The sequence below is a fragment of the Gossypium hirsutum genome, chromosome D07 (genome assembly GCF_007990345.1).
Source record: "Gossypium hirsutum isolate 1008001.06 chromosome D07, Gossypium_hirsutum_v2.1, whole genome shotgun sequence".
In the NCBI taxonomy this organism is placed as follows: Eukaryota; Viridiplantae; Streptophyta; class Magnoliopsida; order Malvales; family Malvaceae; genus Gossypium; species Gossypium hirsutum.
The window spans coordinates 1,889,596-1,909,050 of record NC_053443.1 but is presented as its reverse complement, the minus strand read 5'-3'; the positions used below and the strand labels follow the sequence as shown (position 1 = coordinate 1,909,050).

General features: G+C 32.0%; 2 protein-coding genes across 5 annotated transcripts; one reads left to right on the top strand and one right to left on the bottom strand.

Moving 5' to 3' along the window:
* Positions 1-1,491: 1,491 nt before the first annotated feature.
* LOC107942371 (AT-rich interactive domain-containing protein 4) lies at positions 1,492-7,572 on the top strand. Its single transcript, XM_016876026.2, has 15 exons — positions 1,492-2,674; positions 2,786-2,977; positions 3,231-3,284; positions 3,383-3,471; positions 3,662-3,935; positions 4,036-4,092; positions 4,401-4,432; positions 4,671-4,806; positions 4,896-5,069; positions 5,373-5,924; positions 6,129-6,266; positions 6,339-6,437; positions 6,667-6,767; positions 6,848-6,938; positions 7,059-7,572. Exons 1-15 carry the CDS (start codon positions 2,519-2,521, stop codon positions 7,152-7,154), a joined length of 2,241 nt encoding a protein of 746 aa, XP_016731515.1. The 5' UTR covers positions 1,492-2,518; the 3' UTR covers positions 7,155-7,572.
* Positions 7,573-7,960: 388 nt separating this feature from the next.
* Positions 7,961-16,002, bottom strand: LOC107942368 (uncharacterized). 4 transcript variants are annotated; one of them, XM_041097003.1, is made up of 9 exons: positions 15,724-16,002; positions 15,432-15,571; positions 9,725-10,357; positions 9,566-9,658; positions 9,389-9,490; positions 9,225-9,290; positions 8,902-8,967; positions 8,700-8,768; positions 7,961-8,609 (listed from the first exon to the last, which is right to left on the bottom strand). In XM_041097003.1, exons 3-9 carry the CDS (start codon positions 10,301-10,303, stop codon positions 8,121-8,123), a joined length of 1,464 nt encoding a protein of 487 aa, XP_040952937.1. In that variant the 5' UTR covers positions 10,304-10,357; positions 15,432-15,571; positions 15,724-16,002; the 3' UTR covers positions 7,961-8,120. The 4 variants fall into 4 exon arrangements, with proteins under 4 accessions (XP_040952937.1, XP_016731509.1, XP_040952938.1 ...); XM_016876020.2 differs by lacking the exons at positions 15,432-15,571; positions 15,724-16,002 and adding an exon at positions 11,092-11,274; XM_041097004.1 differs by lacking the exons at positions 15,432-15,571; positions 15,724-16,002 and adding an exon at positions 10,885-11,015.
* Between the last annotated feature and the right edge of the window lie 3,453 nt (positions 16,003-19,455).

The window sequence follows — 19,455 nt, the reverse complement described above, 5'->3', positions numbered from 1 at the left end:
CTTCACATTTATTATTAAAACTTAAAAATAGTTTTGCTTACTTATGAGGTATTGGTTCAATAGCAAAGTTGAGACTTAGAAAATTTTGAGATTCTATGTCCAAGTCTCACGTTGTGTAAATATTTAGATGCTCCTCAAATTAATTTTCGTAAGGTAGTTAATTTGAATTGAATTAGTTGTTTAATTATTTGTTCAATTTAGTGTTCTTAATGATTGATTCTATTATAATTATTACAAATTTAGTAAAAAAAAATTTTTTAAATCAAGTTAAAATTTTCACGAATAAAATGATCCGTTAAACCTTAAATACAAAAAAAAATATAGTATTAAAAAAACAAATACAAAAGAAATTATCCAATCAAACTCTCTTTCAATCTAACCATTTGCTTGAACATTTAATGCAACTCGAATTTAACTAAGAATAGTGACAAGGGGCTAGAGTAAAAGGTGTTCAATAAAAGGACTTTTTTCTTAAGTCCAACTTGGGATGGACTTGTGTTAATTTTATGGCCCATTTCACAAGAACAATAACACCACATGGTGTATGGAAGAAATTTCTCATTATAATAAAATCTTAAATCATGTATAAAGTATGAGTTGCTAATGTTGGTAACAAATGATGTATGCCACATCAACCAATCATTGATTAGCTAATAGGAACAGTAATTGTAGTTCTAAGTTCGGAGTTTTAGTTTAAGGTTTGAGGTAAAAAAATGATCTAAATTATGTGTTGATGATATGAAAAATTTATTAAAATATTATTAAATAATTGAAAATGGTCTATAAAATAATTTTTCAGATGATTAGAAGACTTGATTAATATGATATTAATACTATGATGATTTTATTATATTATTTAGTAATTTGGGGGACTAAATTAAAATTTAAACCATGATTTTGAGACCTTTACGATATGTTAGTGAATTACTTAAATTAGACACTGTTCATGACTTTCCTATTTCCATACTTTTTAAGTTATATGTTTTCTGGGAGGCAAAGAAGGTCAAATCACCAGAATGAAGAAGATGATAAAAAAAAATCCTAAGGTTTGTTATGAAACAAAAAAGAATCAAAAGCGATTTTTAACCGGCAAAAACATAACACATGAACTAGGAAGACAAAGACCAATTGTTTTTAGCAGAAATTAAGATAAAGTGTGGAAGAAAAGAAAAGCAGCACTAGTCAAATCCTGGCAAATGGGTCCCAGTTCTTTATAAAGTGAGCAGCAGTGTTCTTCCATGAAACCAAACAAGAACATTTACTTAAAAACCCAACATCTATTAATGATCTTCTTTCTTTTTTCCTGTTTGGGTTTTTAAATTCTGTTAATAAGTTAATTAAATGATAAAACTTTTTAAAAAAATGGTCATTTAATAAAAAAAAACCCAACGCCCAAAATTGATGATGAGTTCATGAGCATGATCATATGGAAAAAGAAGAAGTAAAATACACTTTCTTATGGGAATCTTTTGTAGAACTAGTAAAATGGGATTTTTTTTAATATTATTAATTTTCTGTTTTTAACGAAGAACACAGAAAAAAGAAATGCAGAGAGCAGAGATGATAAAAGAAATTTCTTTTTATTTTTGGGGATTCTCAAAGTTTGTGAACAAGTAATAATGTAGTTGAAAAATAATATCTTTTCAATTACGGTAACATGATGTTAATTGTTAGGCTTTTACTATCAAACAAACGTGAAAGAAACAGATTAAAATATAAAAAAAGTCAATTAAGAAATTTAATTTAACAAATTGGTTTTCTTTTTTCCCATTTTTTGTGGGTGTTTTTGGATTTGATTTTAGATATACAAGAATGTGATTGGGGAAAAAGGAAACTGTAGTTATTAAAATACATACTGACAACAAAGAGAAAAAAAAGGGGATTTTGAGGCTGTTTGATTTTTAATTAAACAATCCAAAATAAAAAGGTTTTAATTTTAGTTGCAATTATTTATTGCGTGACTTTGCTTTTTATCGGATTTTGATTTTGGGTTTTTTTTTATTCCTTTTATTTATCAAAGGGGTGTGTGTGTGAGGGGGAATTTTTATTAGGTGAAAGCATAGATGTGTCCTTTCGGGGTTTTTTATTAGAGTTTTCTTTATTATTAGAGTGAGTCTTCATAAACTTAGGGTTCCTTTTTTTCTTCTTTACTTTTTCGATTGTTGTTTGCTTCCTTCTGTTTATAAGGAATTTTGCTCATTTGGGTCTTCGATTCTCTTACTAATCTCATTTGGGTGGGTGAGTTTTCTTCAATTTTTGAACTCTCTCAACTTTGGGTGTTTTAGGGATTTTGATTTCAAGTCCCTGCAAATACAAATGGAACTTCCTTTTAGTATCTTATTACCTCTCTGGTGGAATTTTGAAAAAATTCCGGAGGTTTTTGAGTTTTCAGATTCACTGTAGGCTTTTTAGGGTTTTGATTTGATTTCACAGTTAGTATTCTTTTTAAGTTTTTGGGAAGAAGAGGCATTGGTAACTTAGTGGCAAGCTTGAGTTTTGTTGGGTCTGGCATGTTTGCATGATGTTTAGTGCTCAAGGGTCTTCAAGGAACCATTGCAGTCTCCTTGCAGTTCTTTGTGGCGGTAAAGTTTCTGATAATAAGCAAAAGCAGCCTGTTTCTGATTATAAGCCCAGATACCCATTTCCAGAGCTTTCTTCTTCAGGGCGCCTTGAGGTATGTATATATATAAATATATAATGCCAATAGTTCTACATTTATTTTTAAGTATCATTTTAGTACAAGTTTTGTTATAATGTGATGACATTTTTATGCGTGTGAGTACAGGTTCAGCTTCTGAATAATCCTAGTATTGATGAGTTCCGGCGGGTTCTTGAATCATTTGAGCCTAATATTGTTTACTTACAAGGAGAGCAGATTGTTGATGGTGAAGAAATTGGCTCCCTGGTTTTGGGAGATGTTGACTTGTCTACTCCAGAAGCTTTATGTGGAGTCTTTGGTTCTACATTTCCTACCACTGTGAGTGATGATGCTCGACTCGGTTACGATTTAGATAGTTGTGATTTTTGGAATTATACGATAAAGGGATAAGGTGCTAGAGATATAGGATAGGATTGTTTTTTTTTTTTTCTTATTATTACTTTTTAAATCTTTCTCCTTTTAAGTTCCTTTTACATATGTTGTTTTGTTTTGTTCTATGATTTCCTTTTACAAGTTTTGCTAGGTTCATTGCTTATTTGAAATTGATTGTAAATGTCGAATGTTTATGTAGGTTTACTTAGAGATCCCCAATGGTGTCAAATTGGCAGAGGGACTTCACTCCAAGGTAAATTATTGATCATGATCATGAACAAACGATTCTAATTTTTTTTTATTTTATATTATGTTTAAATAGAAGTTGTTGACATTCATTTGTCATTACAGGGAGTACCTTATGTTATATATTGGAAAAATACATTCTCTCGTTATGCTGCTTGCCATTTTCGTCAAGCACTGTTATCAGTGATTCAAAGGTACAAATCTTCTGCTTGTGCTTGTTTTCAAGAGCAGTTGCTGATAGTGCTGTTAACTCTGATAACACAAATTTTTGTACTTCGCTTTAGATGACTTAACCTATTTTAAGACTTATTGAGATATTGTCTATAAACTGTAATAAATTTTACTGGGAGACCATTCTAAAGTTTTAGTTTTGGTCTATTGCAGTTCATGTAGCCATACATGGGATGCATTCCAATTTGCCCGTGCTTCTTTTAGACTGTACTGTGTGCGGAACAACAATATTTTCTCTTCTAATAGTCAAAAGCAAAGTATTAAGCCAGGACCGCATCTACTTGGGGAGCCTCCCAAGATTGATGTTTCTCAGCCAGAGGTAGATATGCAAGAGGAAGAAGGCTCTCCTGAAAATCTTCCTGCTGTTAAGATATATGATGATGATGTGACTATGAGGTTTCTTGTTTGTGGATCTCCATGTACATTGGTAGGTTTGAGTTTTAATTGTTCTGTTCTTGAAACAATAATCATGTACTAATACTTTTTTCATCCTGGTTTATATTGGTTACTAACTATATGTCTTGCAGGATGCTGTCCTTTTGGGATCTTTGGAGGATGGCCTTAATGCCCTCTTAAGCATTGAAGTAAGTTCGTATAAGGTTTTTTTTTTTTTTTTGAATTTCTATTAAATATTAGTTTGTTTTACCTTCTTTTGAACACCATTATCTAAGAGATTATTTGTCATGTCTGTGTCTAATATAGTTACATGATCCGTGCATACATTCAATTGGCTTGATGTTCATACTTGGGAGAAGAGCATCATGTATTATTCCCATGATTATATATTTGTAGTGTGCCATTGTTGTGTGCATGTGTGAGAGCATAATCTGTTCTAGTACTTTGATTCTCTTTTATCCACTTATTAACTATATTCCATTGTCATTTGTTTCAGATACGAGGGAGCAAACTCCATAACCGAGCAAGGTACTTGACAAATTTGAGCTTAGTTATAGTTTCTTTTGGGATGGGGATTTTTGGCTTTGTATTGGTCTTGGATTTTTTTATTTTGGGGGGGGGGAAAGAAAGAGCTTTCGGGTTTTGAGTTGAATGTTTGTGACTTTGATATTTTGTTGTATGGAGTTTCCGTTCCCCATACTAATGCATCCTCGAAGTTAATTTTGTGCATTATCATCAATATACTTATGGGGTTCCATTCTTATAGTGCTCCACCACCACCTCTTCAGGCGGGGACATTTTCTCGTGGTGTAGTCACCATGCGTTGCGACTTTTCAACTTGCAGTTCGGCTCACATATCACTTTTAGTGTCTGGTAGCGCACAAACTTGTTTTAATGATCAGGCAAGTAATTGTGATTGGGTTAATTGCAAGTGCTGTTTACTTTAAGTTCATGCCTGAAACTCTTTTGTTCTTTTGTGTTGTTTCCTCAGCTTTTGGAAAATCATATAAAAAATGAGCTTATTGAGAAGAGTCAACTAGTCCATGCACAATCAAGTTCTGAGGAGAGCAAATTGCCTTCATTCGAGCCTCGTAGATCAACCTCAATTGCCTGTGGAGCAAGTGTGTTTGAAGTGTGCATGAAGGTTCCCACATGGGCTTCGCAGGTCTGATTTACTCTTTAACCATATTTCTCTTTCCATGGGCTTCTCGAGAGCTTTTCCATCTCTCTGTGGATTAATTGTGTGTTCCATTCGTGAATTTTGCATGTGCGATGATTGGTCCTTGTCAACTTTTTTTTTTTTAACCATGAACTTCATTAGAGGTTAAAACATTTGAACCAAAAACTTTGAATTATGCTTTGAGGTATACTTATGAAGCCTTTGCCATAATGGTAATTTAATCATTTTCGAGTTAGCTTGATTTTTATTTTGAAATCATGATGTGTTTGTTGGGATGACTTTTGACAGGTTCTGCGGCAACTTGCACCAGATGTGTCATACCGCAGCCTAGTTATGCTGGGGATTGCTAGCATTCAAGGTTTGTCGGTTGCATCTTTTGAAAAAGATGATGCTGAACGTCTTCTTTTCTTTTGCAAAAAGCTGAGCAAAGATCCCCTCTTGGGTAGTTCTCTAATTGCCAGAACTCCCAGCTGGTTGGTGCCGCCGGCACCTAGTCGTAAAAGACCAGAGCCATATAAAGACACTAAATCTCTAAACTGTACCATCATGGAAGGTGTAAATGGTTTGACAAGACCAAAAATCAATGTTGCTGCTATGAGGCCAATTCCTCACACCCATCGTCATAAGATGCTTCCCTTTTCTGGATTTTCCGAGGCTGAGAGATATGATGGTGACCAAGGAAAGGTTAACTTGCCAGTAGCTCCTGTGAAGCAACCTGCTCCTGTTACACATCGGAAAGCATTGTCGAGTTCTTTTCAAGCCCAGCAGATTATTTCTTTAAATCCATTACCTCTTAAGAAACATGGTTGTGGTAGAGCCCCAATACAGGTTTGCTCAGAGGTTGGTCATCTTCTTTGAATTTCGAGTTAAGAATTTGAAAATATTATCCACATGTATTATGTGTTCTAGTTGTTGCAGAAGATTTAGGAAAATCATGCATTTCTTTGCATTATATTTAAACTTTTCCTTTATATTAGAGTAGTATATCTGTAATTTTCTCCTAATACATATACTTTTTTCTCCTGTTGGTTTATTTTCTGGCAGGAAGAATTTTTGAGAGATGTAATGCAGTTTCTGATTTTTCGAGGACATACTCGGCTTGTTCCTCAAGGTGGGTTAGCTGAGTTTCCTGATGCCATTCTGAATGCGAAGCGTCTTGACCTTTTTAACTTGTATAGAGAGGTAAGTTACTGCTTGTGCTAAATATGATTGAAGTCTGGCAAAAAAATCGTACTGAAAGATTGGACCTAACAGGTGGTGTCAAGAGGAGGCTTTAATGTCGGGAATGGCATAAATTGGAAAGGACAAGTATTTTCGAAGATGCGCAATCACACATTGACGAATAGAATGACTGTATGTTTTGAAATTGTTCGCCTTATTAGTTTTACTTTGTCATAGTACTTCCGTTCCATGTGAAACGCATAACAGTCGTTTCAAATTTTGTTTCTTTTTTATCCATAAGTTCTTCGAATTCTCGTACTTTTGTTGTATGGTTCATTCTATCAAGTTTTAACTTGTCGGCTTTATAGGCTTTCAAATTTTGGGACAATAACCGTTGCCTTTTCCTCTAATTTTACCTTAGGGAGTGGGCAACACTCTGAAAAGACATTACGAGACTTACCTTTTAGAGTATGAATTGGCTCACGACGATGTGGACGGAGAATGCTGCTTGTTATGTCACAGGTCTCTCTCTCTCTTGTTCGCTCACACATAAGCCAAATTGTTTGCAGTACTGACAGTGGTTAGTTTGTGTGTTAAAACAGTAGCGCAGCAGGTGACTGGGTAAACTGTGGAGTTTGTGACGAATGGGCTCACTTCGGCTGTGATAGGCGGCAGGGGCTTGGAGCCTTTAAGGTATATCATTCACCATCTTCAGGATCGAATACAATAACAGTTTCATTGTTTGCAATGTCAGGTTGATTTTGTTTCCCGACCTTAAACGACTGTGATTAACTTGACACTTGTGAACTACAGGATTATGCGAAAACAGACGGGCTGGAGTACGTTTGTCCGCACTGCAGCATCTCGAGTTTTAAGAAGAAAGCAGCGAAAACTATGAATGGTTATTGACGAAACTTTGACACACACTTTAGATCCCCCAACTTAGAAATTTGTCTCATTTTGTCCCTTTTTTTTTGTCATTTTCATTTTTCTTTACTCACTATAACGCATGAGATAAGGCACGATATTAGGAAATGTAATTATTGTCTTGTAATCCCCCATTGTTGTTCTCATATATAGATCACGCCATTAACGAAGTTCCCCCTCAACCCTCAATTCCACCAATATTTTGTAATCTGGTAAACAGAGATGAGTAATTGTAGAAAAAATAACATTTCCCTATTTTACTCGATTAGATTTAATGAGGTAGTTTTTTGTTAAACAATTATTTCACGTTGTTTTTTCATCAATTTAGTTATTAGTTTGGACGGCTTATTGTACGGATATATATTTTAAATTTTAATGATATTGTTCTTTTCTTTCAATATATTAGATCGGGTAAAATTTACAAATTTTAGTCTTTACATGTTAATTTTGTTTAATGATATCTTTTTGTGTACATGACATAATTGTTGTGTTTAAATTTTGTAATTTGATTCGTTTTAGTCATTAAATCGTTAAATCGAGCCATTCCATTTATTTTCAACATCAGTAAGCTTTTTAATTTGATTTAATACCACATAAGTCTTGCCATGGAGGGATTAAAATGTCAAGTCTTTTAAGTGTACATGAATTATAATATTCCTTTTAAGTAGAGAGATTAAAATGAACTCCATAATATGATCCAGGGGCTTATATGGTAAACTTTAACCATAGTCTATGTAACATGTTTTATGTCGAATTTTAAGTTCGAGACCAATTTAAAATCTGGGTCATGGTTGAAGAGTAAATATATAAACCAGCATTATATGTTCATATATTAGCATACACTTTCCTGGAAGGAAAAAGCAAAACATAGAGAACAAAGAAGACAATGGAAGTCCTATAACTACTTTGTTAAATGTAAGTCCAGCATCCATGGTTTGGGATTTTCAGTCATTTGGCAGTACACAAAGTGTTGACTTCTTGTTTAAAGGTACCATTGCAACCATTGATCTTTTCAATCATGAAATTACCATCAGAGGTTGATTGATGAATCCCAACACCAGACAAGTTGCCAGTGCCACTGCTGTTACTACTGTTGGAATTCCGAACACCACTGTCACTGCTGCTGCTGCAGGTGGTGGTGTTGTGAACTCTATCATCATTGCTTATAACACTGTTGGTGAAACCGAATTTCTTCCTTTCCTCGGAAACAGGACCTGATGATGACGAGGACGATGCCTTCCCGTTGGATATGGCAGCGGCAAGAGCGACCGGCATAATGCATAGACCTTTACTTTGCAGATATTGCATGGCTATTGTCACATTGGATTCCATGAGTTTCACCACTTCTTGTTCAAAAACAACTTGTTCGGGAGACGGTGAACAATCAACTCCATCACTTCCCATTGCCAAGGGTGTTAGTGTCAAGCCATTAGATCCCTGACAGAACAGACATAAGAAAATTTGTAGTTTAGCACTAAAATCTTAACAAAATCCTGGGAATTTCGATGTTAGATGAGAATTTGACACCTCAGCTTGGCCATCAGTTATGAGAGGAACTACTGCCCCTGCTGCTCCTAGCCTACTCATGCTTAGTACCTGCAAATAGTTTTCATAATCACCATGTTTACTTATGGTAACTAAAACGCCATTAAACATTTTTAACGGTTTCAAGTTATTTCTTTTGAAGCTTGGCTTGTATGTTGTGATATTAACAAGAATTTAGTCTTACCTTGACTTGGAGTTGAAGGAACTTGACGTACTCGATGATTGAGTCAAGCATAGAGGCCTTGTCAGTCTGCAAAGTTCATCAACATTAATTCTTAAGTGAACAATTCAGTGTAATTTTTCTTTAAGTACTCGTGTCCAATGTATATTTGGACATGAGTATGGGGGTATGACCCTTCTAGGACCCTCAAAAACATATAGAAAATTTGCATATATTCGTCAGATATATACCTGTATCTAACACACCCACCCAAGTCTAAGTAAAACAACAAATGTGCTCGAATTAGGCTTTAATGACCAAAGAAAAATACATAAAGAAGATGATACCTTATTGGAGTTCGGTACAAGTTCTTGCAGATTCTTCATCCTTTCAGCAATCTTCTCCCTTCGAAGCTGCAATTGATCGAATAATAGAACAAAGGCTGATTTCAAAAAACCAACTCAAGAGTATTAACTTTGATGACAGGAAGTATTACAATCGAGTGACTGACCCTCTCTGCGATGCTGTGTGGATCAGTAGCCTGACCTCGACGTGCTCTAACTTGAGGCTTCCCAGTTCCATTGCAACCTTTGTTCGGTGCAGGTGATGAACTCTATATTAAAAGTACAAAACTAGTAAGCTTAGCTGAAATGCTAGACAAAACAATGAGAATTACTATTACAAATACCTGCAGCAGAGATGGTAAGTCTATCATCATATCTGTCATTGGACGGTCGGCAGGAAAAGACGAGTAACAAGAATTTTGCATATCTTGTTTTTCCTGATACACATTATATAAGCAACAACCAAACTAAAACAATGCTGGTTGAGCAAGAGACAGTAATACCTTTGCATTGATCGATGCGGATAAGTTCTCGAGTTGCAGAAATTTATCGATTTCAACAAATCTGTTAATATTGCCATCATCAACATTTCCATTATCTCCTTGAAGACTAGAGCTTTGCATTCGGGTTTGTCCCATAGGAAGGGAAGAAATTAGACCATCATAAGGTTGTGGATGCCACAATTGCGGTATCGAACAAAGGGTTTCTAAGCCTGTAAGTGATCTCTGAAATTCAGAAGATTCACCTCCATTGCATATTACATTCCCTCCCTCGTTAAATGATTGAGACAGGGTGGTCATATCACCGACAACTTGAAGACCCTTTAATGAACCAGAGGAATGGACACCTGCATTAAACTGCAGTCCCAAACTTTCGCCATTTGTTTGCGGTCCAACACCTAGAGGAGTACTCTGTGTAGTTAAGCACTCCATCCCGTGGTTCGAACCGATCATGCTTATAGGTGAACTAGGCAGCAGTGCATTTGGCTGATCAGCTTCACTAAGAACCCAAGGTGATCTTTCCTTAAAATTCACATCCGACCAAGACAAAGAAGAGAAATACTGATCGAGATAATCATCCATTGTTTTATATACAAAGCTCACTGTTCACAATCTCCAAATACTTCAGGATTTGACCTGCAGTATACCATAATAAGAAACACCATTAATCCATGATGAAAGCTCTATAGCATGAATTGCTGTTTAAGGAACCAGTAGAAAAATATAGACATGTACACATACATAGCACATGCCATAGAAATATATAAAATTATAGAAAGAATTCTCTGTTACAACCAAAGAATCATGACCTGACCATGTGATTAATTGACAATAAGCTATACATATATATATATATATATATAACATGAAGCAAATCAAGTGGTGGGAATGGGATATATGTACCTTCTTAAAGAAGAAAGTTTAAGATGCTAAATCTGTGTTTTTCTTTATGGTGAATATATATAAAAATATTAAAAGTATAATAAAAAAGTACTAAAGTTAAAAACTTTCCATCAATAAACATGAAAAAAAATATCATTTTAAAACAAAAATACTGCAACAGTTTCATTATTATACCCTTTTTACAGCAAAAACACTCAAAACCATACCCAAAAACCCTTATACAAGATCAAAACAATTTTGCATCAGTTAATAATTTATACCATATTGAGCACATTTTTTCAGACACCCAGTACAGCAACATGCAAACTGGGTTTCTAACAAAAACCCCCAAACCTGCAGGTAACAACCTTAAAACAGACAGAACATAAAAAAAAGAAAAGAAAAGAAAAAGACACAAAACATATGACCAAATACTAAGTTTTTATACTCAGAAGAAAAAATGAAGATTAAATTATAAAACTACTTACAAAGAGAGTGAATGAGTGTCAGCAGTAGGAAACTGTAGAAGACGATATTATTAATTTCTAATTTATTTTGTTAGAATCCAGAAAGAGAGAGTGTAGCAGCTGTACTACAACAAGTGAAAGAAAAGATGTCTAGCTTTTGACGTAGAAAAAAACCGCTCCTTTTTTTATTAGCTCTAACTTTGCCTCACGCCCCTTTGACACAGCCCGGTCTGCTTTTATTTAATAATTGTTAATTTAATAATTGAACCGATCAAATCGATCAAGTCACACCCACTGAACTATTTTACTGTTTAAATATTGAAATAGTATTAAAAATAAATTTTATATGAATATTTATATTTTATAATTAAGTTTAAAATTTTAAGAAATTTGTTTTTCTTTAAGTTATTTAAATCAAATTTAAGTCAAAACAAACTGGGACATGAAAATGCTTGTCCAATAAATTGGTAAATTTGCCTTATAACCCCTTCAAAATTTAAAAAGAAAATATAAATTAGTATAATGGTAAGCCCCAAAGATTTATGATCCATCTTTGGTCTCCTGATCAATTTTCTGGTTTCGTTTTTGCTTATTAAGTCTAAAAATTTTATTAACAATGTATCAGATAATTATATATAGAGAGAGAGAGAGGATAACTCCTACTTATAGAGTTAAAAAACTCTACCGACAATATATCAAATAATTATATATATGATAAGTATTGAATACATTGGTTGAGGACATGGTTAAGATATTGCCATGTGTCCCCTTACATTATATTTAAGAAATATAAAACTAAATAAATTGAACTCATTGCAATTTCTTAATTCCGCATATGAAATTAAAAAACTTCAACATCACTGAATCAAACAATTATCACATATATATATAAACAATATTAAGAATCGTTAAAAATAATAATAAATAACAAAAAGTTATTGACAGTGTATCAAATAATAATTTATATAAATAATTTTAAATTAATTTCTTTTGAAAGGTTCTATAAAATTAATTAAGTTTATCATTATAAGATAATATTACCATACGACTATATATTTATATTAAAGTTTATATAATACAAATTATTAATTTATTACATTTTATGTAAAATATAGAAAATAAGAATGAATGGTCATACTAAGGCATAAATGGAGGAACAACCAAAGTGAATTTGCTGAATTTGGGATTTTAATTTTGTGTGTAATTCGGAATAATTTACATAAGTGAATTATAGCAAATCTTTATTTGAAATATTAAAACCTAAGGTATGATATCCATCATGACTTCATTTCAATCAAGTCCTTTGCTATTACAAATAGGGATCAGGTAAGGGCTCTTCTCAAAATAAATTCTCTTTTCTTTTAATCCCTTCAAAAATTTTAAGATTAGAAGTTAATATATGATAATTTTATATTTTGCTCCTCAAAATGAAAAAAAAAAATTAGTCCCTTAAAAAGAATGATGAAATCATAAATATATATATGATAAAGTTACACTTTTTCCTTCTAAAAATTATAATTTTAAATCCGACCCCTAAAAGATTTTCTAGCTTTGCCCCTAATTATAAACAAGGACATGGTTGAGTAAATTTTTAAATCGAAAAAGCAAAAAAATAATTTCTAAAAATTTTAAATATTTAAGCTATTCTTTTATTAGAAAAAGAAAGCTTTGGGATTTTAAATTTTTAATAATCCAATGCTTAAAGAACAATAAATATTTGACAATTGAGTCTTAACTCGATTGGCATCGACATTGCTGCCAGTATAGGAGGAAATGGGTTCGAGTGTGCTGAAGCGTATTTTCCTCCTTTTTAAAAGTTATAGAGGGGATATGAGTAGTTTTAGACTTTGTATCAAAAAGAGTATAGATATAATAAGAACTTGAGATTAATGTTAAAAAAAAAACCATAGATATTTTACATTTGAAGTTCTGGGGTTGAGGGTAGAGGTGTTCATGAGCCGGGTCGAGGTCCGATTCCAAAATACTTTTCAAGTCTAGATTCATTTTTGGGCCAAGCTCAAAAAGATCGTTTTACTGTTCAAAAATTAATAAAATATTATAAATATGTTTTTAGTTGTTATTTTATATATTTTTATAATTAAATTTTAATTTTAAAATATTTTTTTATTCTTTAAATTGAATTTGGACCAAACTGATTCAAAGTGTAAAAATTTTTATTCAAATCGGCTCAAATTGGGTCAAGTTTACCAAGCCAAGTAGACTACCCGACTCTTACGCAAGTCTAATAGAGGGTATCATGAACAGTTTTTTAAAGCATCTAAGTGATGGAGTTGCATACTAATCCAACAATTTGTATAAAGCTAATTTTATTGAAAATGATATAATTTCAAAAGGGCGTAAGTTTCTTCATCAAAATTGACAATTTGTGTATTTATATCGTATCTTTTATTCAGATAAAAAATGAAGTATTTTCTTCCCGAGAAAAGTAAGTTTTGTTAAGAAAATAAAGTTCTTACAAAGCTAAATGTTTTTTAAGTAAAGTCTCGAAATTAAATATTGTGGATAGAATATTATAGTATGACTATTGAATATTGGAGATTATCAAATAAAAAGGAAGAAGAAATATTACATGATAATTTTAAACAGGACATAAGTACGGAAACATGTCCTAAGATAAAATTGTGTAGGAATTCACAAGAATTTTACAATCTCAATCCCATCGTATCAAATTGGGTGTAGTAGATTCTACCATTCTTTTTCTCTTTGAAACTTGAAAAAAAGCTAACCCTCTTTTTTGATCTGTGCATAGAGAGAGTCTCAATCATCCTCACTTGATAAACACAGCTGAAAAGCTTACTAAACATTATGCTTGACTAAATGGCCATTTCATTGACATATTCATTCTCTTATTCAACAACTTTCTGTCAAAAATTTGATGATATGTTAAAGTACATTATATTTTAATCGTGTTGATACAAAGAAGTGGTTTGAATGGTTGAAAACAATTCACACAGTGAATGTGCGGAGAGTTGTAAGATTGACTAAGAAATTCTTTTAACATAAAAACAATATGGTATTTTGTGAGTGTTTGATGGAAGGTACTTGTAGATTTTTCATGTGGGTCCCATGAAGCTAACAATCCCACTAAAATAAGAGATTTATTGAGTTATAGCGAGCTTTTGATGCGTGTGTTTGAAAGTTATGGAGAGTTTTGTCTTCACAGATTATCTTGAGTAGATCTTGATGTGACTGGATAAGATCTATGAGCATAAAAGAGACGGTTGTTGATAACATATAAAAAGAGATATTTTTAATAGACGAGTTTCTCTGGTCAAAATGGTTGTCTTGACGAGATCTTAAAGGCAAGGTGTATGTATAAAACAAATTACCTATGCATTTTATGTCAAGAGTCAATGTACTTTTGTTTTTCATTTGCATGATTAATAACTAAGAGAATGCTATAACAAGGATACATGGATGCATGCAAATGCATCTAAGGAAGGTTAACGTTTACAAGTACGGCAAAAATGGTGACCATCCACTCGGGTTGCTCCATGACTGACGAGATCCATCATAAGATGTATTGTGTTGAAAGACTAACAAGCTTAGGCAGATAGAAATGAGACAACTATATTCATAAACTATTCGGATGCAACTAAAAAAATTTCGAAATTAATTCCATCATTATGTTCAAGCTTAATTAACAAACATGTCAATTTAAGCTCAAGCACAAATAACCACTTAAAAACAAGTAATTGAGCTTGAGCTATGCCTTACACTGAAGTACTCTGCTTTTGAAATTCTATGTTAAATTGCCTTTATTAGTTGGTATAGACTCCTAGTCTATGTTCATGGCTTTAGCTCTCGACAAATTTAGTATAGTCTTTAGTTAGAATTTGACCTCTTAATTTTGTCGAGAGTTTCAAAAGATTCAAAAAATAAAAACATATTGAAATGCATAAATGAGTGAAACCATGGCAAAGTGAAGAGTTTGCACATGATTTAACTCTACCCATGACCTATGGCATATGTTATCACTTGAGCTAGCTCTATTGAGAGTCCTACAAGTTCATAGATGAAGAGGTCATACTAAGCTAGTCAAGAAATTCTTCATTGCTGAACAAGTCAAGTCACAGTTCACAAAAAAAAAAAAAAGAAAAACAAGGAATGATGTTGAACAATCATGCATAGTGGGATTCAAGAGGCACCAAAGAACAGATTCTTTAGTTGAAAAATGGCAAAGCAATGCAGAATCACAAACAAAAAACGTATGAAACTCAAAATCAAACACATACATAACATATGCCAGCCAGCAGCAAAGTAAACCAAATATATACCACAAAAAATTCATAGATTAATCCATTTGGAAAAAAAAAACTGAAAAAGTAAACCCAACTCACATTTCTTTGGTACTTCTTGTCCTTAGCAACCTTTCATCAAACATCATATCTTCCCTTTCATCTTTAAATTCCCCACATTGAAAAAAAAAATCCCAGTAAACAGTTTCCTACAAGTTGGACATTCCGATTCTTTTTACAACCTGTTCTCCATCACCAATCAAAAAAAGCAATGGAACAATCTTTAAAAACGACAATAAAATCATTGCCTCACATAAAAGCATCTCCCCCCCCCCCACCTATCAAAACCTTCGATTTGAAGTATGTTGCGAGAGTGCAGTGGTCGTAAATATACCTTACTCGGTGTTCCTTGAAGTTTAGAAAGCTACATATTTGACCATGGGAATGCAGTGAGTACAGTGAACGTGAGAGCAACCTTTGATGTTGAACGACCTGTTTTTGTTGCTTCGGTTCGACGCAGATTCTGGAGATAAATGATGGGTCTTTGTTGGTTTTGGTGTTTGATGATTCTCTAAGCTCAGTTATGGAGTTATCAGTGAAGGGTTTCTTTGCTTTTTCCATAAAAAAGTCTTTGAGTGCTTGAAATTAAGCTAACGCGAATAATGGTTATAGTATAATAAGGTTTGTGAACTGGAGTACGATATTTTATTGAAGGTTAATAACTCCCTGTACTGTTTTACATTTATCATTTAGTCCTACATATTTTGGGATTTAAAATTTAAGCATAATTAATAATATTTTTAAAATTATTCCGTTAAATTTATTAATTTAATATTTCGAAATAAAAAAATTCATTTTACAAGTATGTAATATAAAAAAAGAAAATTGTAATAGATTTAACTTTAAAATAAAATTTAAATAGCGTTAACAAATATACTAAATCCAAAAAGTGCTATGAAATTTATTGTAAAGATTTTAGGTTGAGGGATGCGGCAAGGACATACGCTCCGGATAATTATGATTTTTATAATTAAATTAGACGTTAAATCGATTAAATTATTGATTTTTAGTTTAAATGATTCACATATTTAATCGGTTTAGTATAAAATAAACTAAAATTTTTGAAAAGAAAAGAAAATAAAAATAAATCAGAAAAAAAATATTTTAAAACATTATAAACATAATTAAATAACAATAATGTTTCTATTAATTTTTTTTGAGTTTGAGTTGGATTTGGGCTAATTGATTAATGGGCTTGGGGTTGAGTTTTTATTCATTTAGCCCTTTTTATTTTATTTTCAATTATTTTTAGATTTGGGCTAGATTGGGGTTTTTTCTTTAATTTAGGTAAAAAATTTTGACTCCAAAACATTAGGAACTTGTTTTATCAACTTAGTTTAAAATAGTTTATAATTTAACAGATCTAATTTTTCTTCTCGAATCGATATCTTAATCAATTTTTAACTTCAACGACGGATTTGATCTGATTTAAACAAGAGAACAACATCAAAGATAGCTAAGGACTTCAACACTTGGTTGAAGACATATGGTCCAACCAATCGCATGCTGATCCCCACATGTCCTCGTGGACAACAACCTTAAAAGATAACCAAGGACTCAAGCATAAAACTCCGATATACTCATTTTAGAGACTATACTCACTCATATTATCATTACTCTACTAAAAGATTTCTCAAGTTCCCAACACAGACATAAGCATCGAAGAGCACAAACTCTAAAATTCTCGTCTTCTCATGGTTTTCCCACTTTCTTGCAGGCCCAAAAAACTCATCAACCCAACTACCAGACAGACATAAAGAAATTTACTTTTACAAAAAAAAAAAAAAAAGGGACAGGAAATCAAAGGGAAATTTGAGAAATGACTCTTTGGGCTAGAATTAGAGCTAGCTTAAGGTTGCCTTGAATTACAGCTTGAATATTTGGGATTTTGCTTTTCTTTGAGAAATATGGTTCAAAATGGAGTTGTAACAAAAATTTGGAAAACTTTTTTCATAATCTCTTATATTGTAAAATAAAGTTCAAATTAACAAATTTGGATAAAATAAAGTTGCAATAAGAAACATGTAAAAACGTAGATATATATAGACATATCAACTCAAAATAGAAATAGAATGTGATAAAAGTATCATAGAGGCCCTTGTATTAGGGGTCGAAAAATGAGCAAATTAAACTTCGTACATTAGATCAAAGAGCAAACTGGTTCTTCTACTAAATATTTCACCCACTTATATTGTTAAAATTTGGTTCCTGTATGTCAATGTGTGGTACACACAACACACCATGTATCTCTGTTTAGTTATTTTGTCAAACACGTAAGTTTTTTTAAAATCTTTTTCGTGATTATCGAACATAAAAATATTTATTTAAAAAAAAAGCTTTTACCTCTTTTTCTATTCTTTTCTCTCAAGTGAAAGTTTTTTTTTTCATGCTATCTTCAACGTGAGAAAATTGTAGTAAAGTTCGTTGACAATAATGCTCTATAGGAAACATTTAGGAACCCTAATTCCAAACTTTTAGGAACAACATTTTGGGACACAAATCAAAACTGTATTCATTTTAATCCCCTTTTTTTAGGTCCCTTAAACTACGTTGCCGACACTCAAATTCTTGGCGTTTAGCCCTTTGTTTGATTTGAGTTTCAATGAGGCCACTACGTCAATAATTGAGCACATGGCACCATATTATGATATTACCAAGTTTTCAAGCAGCAGTTGAAAATTATTTATAATAGAAATGTCAAATTTTGGTTTTGGTCCCTATACTATATTTAAAATTCAAATTTTAGTCTATGTACTTTAATTTAGTATAACTTGATTCTCTAATTTTATAATGTAATTTGTTAGTTTAAATAGCTTGGTTAAAATAATGATGTGGAATTTTTTTTTTAAAAGCCCCTGTTTTAGTTCATCATGTTGATATGAATTTTTTTCTTTGTTAGAGGATTTAAAAAAATCACATATTTGGACTGGTCAATGATACTAATATAAATAAAGAGGTAAAATAATATTACATTAAAATAGAATGACTAAATTCTAAATTTAAAAATAACATAAGGACCAAAACAGGAATTTGGCCCACCAGAAACTGAGTACATTCATGATTCAACAGCGACAGTCCACATTGCTTTGAACCCAAGCATGTCCTTATGCGACGATATAACATTGATAGAAAAAGGTTTTAGCCTTTTAGCCTTATAAGATAAAGGGTTTCTTTCGACTAATAAAATTATGTTACATATAAAATATTTTATAATTAATTTTATGCGCTATTATAATAAATTATCGTTAAATAAATATTAAAATCTAAACTCTAATCCTAAACTTTAAACTTCAGAATTATGAATATTTATTTATAATAGTTATAATTAATTAATGTTTAAATAAAGTTATTAACATTTATTTATAATGTATTTTGTATTTTTTTATTTAATGGTGAGATATTTTATTATTATTCACTGATCATGTAATGGCGCATCAAATATTATTCCTATATATAAAACAAAAACTTGACCCATGTATCACACTGAGATTTTGTGAAAATAATTATTTTATTCACGACCAATATAAAAAGCCTAATTATGTTACTAAGAGGAAAGGTTATTATTAATACCAGCCAAAAGACATCATTGTTTTATGTGACAAATGAACCTAATTCTTTGTACGACACTGAATTTCATGTCTAATCTAAGATTGTAGGTTTACTATTACATTTTGAAGCAAAATTTAACAATAATTTTGACACATTGCTTGGATTTCACAAACTGCAAAAATAATTAGACACATCTACTAATTCATGGGAAAACACCCTCAACTTGATTTTGTTCATTGTTTTAGGTTAATCCCGATGATGTTAGGATATTGGGTTAATTTCACCAAATGCCCATAAATATGAGCTAAATTTTAAATTAGATTGAAATAACACGTTGAATCAAATCTTCAAATTAATGTATCGGCTTGAATTGTGTTAATTGAAAAAAAAGTAAGCATTTTCTTTAAGAAATTCTAATTATATCCGTCGTATCTTTTGCTCATGTCTAATTTCAGACCTCCAAAAATGTCCTTTCAAAAATGACATTGTCTTGTAATTGTCTCTTTCTAATGAAGAC

Coding starts and splice junctions, on each gene's coding strand:
- LOC107942368 (XM_041097003.1), bottom strand. CDS start 10,303: ATGGATGATTATCTCGATCAGTATTTCTCTTCTTTGTCTTGGTCGGAT. Junction 9,491..9,565: donor ACTTACCATCTCTGCTGCAG/GTATTTGTAATA, acceptor CTTTTAATATAG/AGTTCATCACCTGCACCGAA. Junction 9,291..9,388: donor CACACAGCATCGCAGAGAGG/GTCAGTCACTCG, acceptor GATCAATTGCAG/CTTCGAAGGGAGAAGATTGC.
- LOC107942371 (XM_016876026.2), top strand. CDS start 2,519: ATGATGTTTAGTGCTCAAGGGTCTTCAAGGAACCATTGCAGTCTCCTT. Junction 3,285..3,382: donor CAGAGGGACTTCACTCCAAG/GTAAATTATTGA, acceptor TTGTCATTACAG/GGAGTACCTTATGTTATATA. Junction 3,936..4,035: donor GTGGATCTCCATGTACATTG/GTAGGTTTGAGT, acceptor TATGTCTTGCAG/GATGCTGTCCTTTTGGGATC.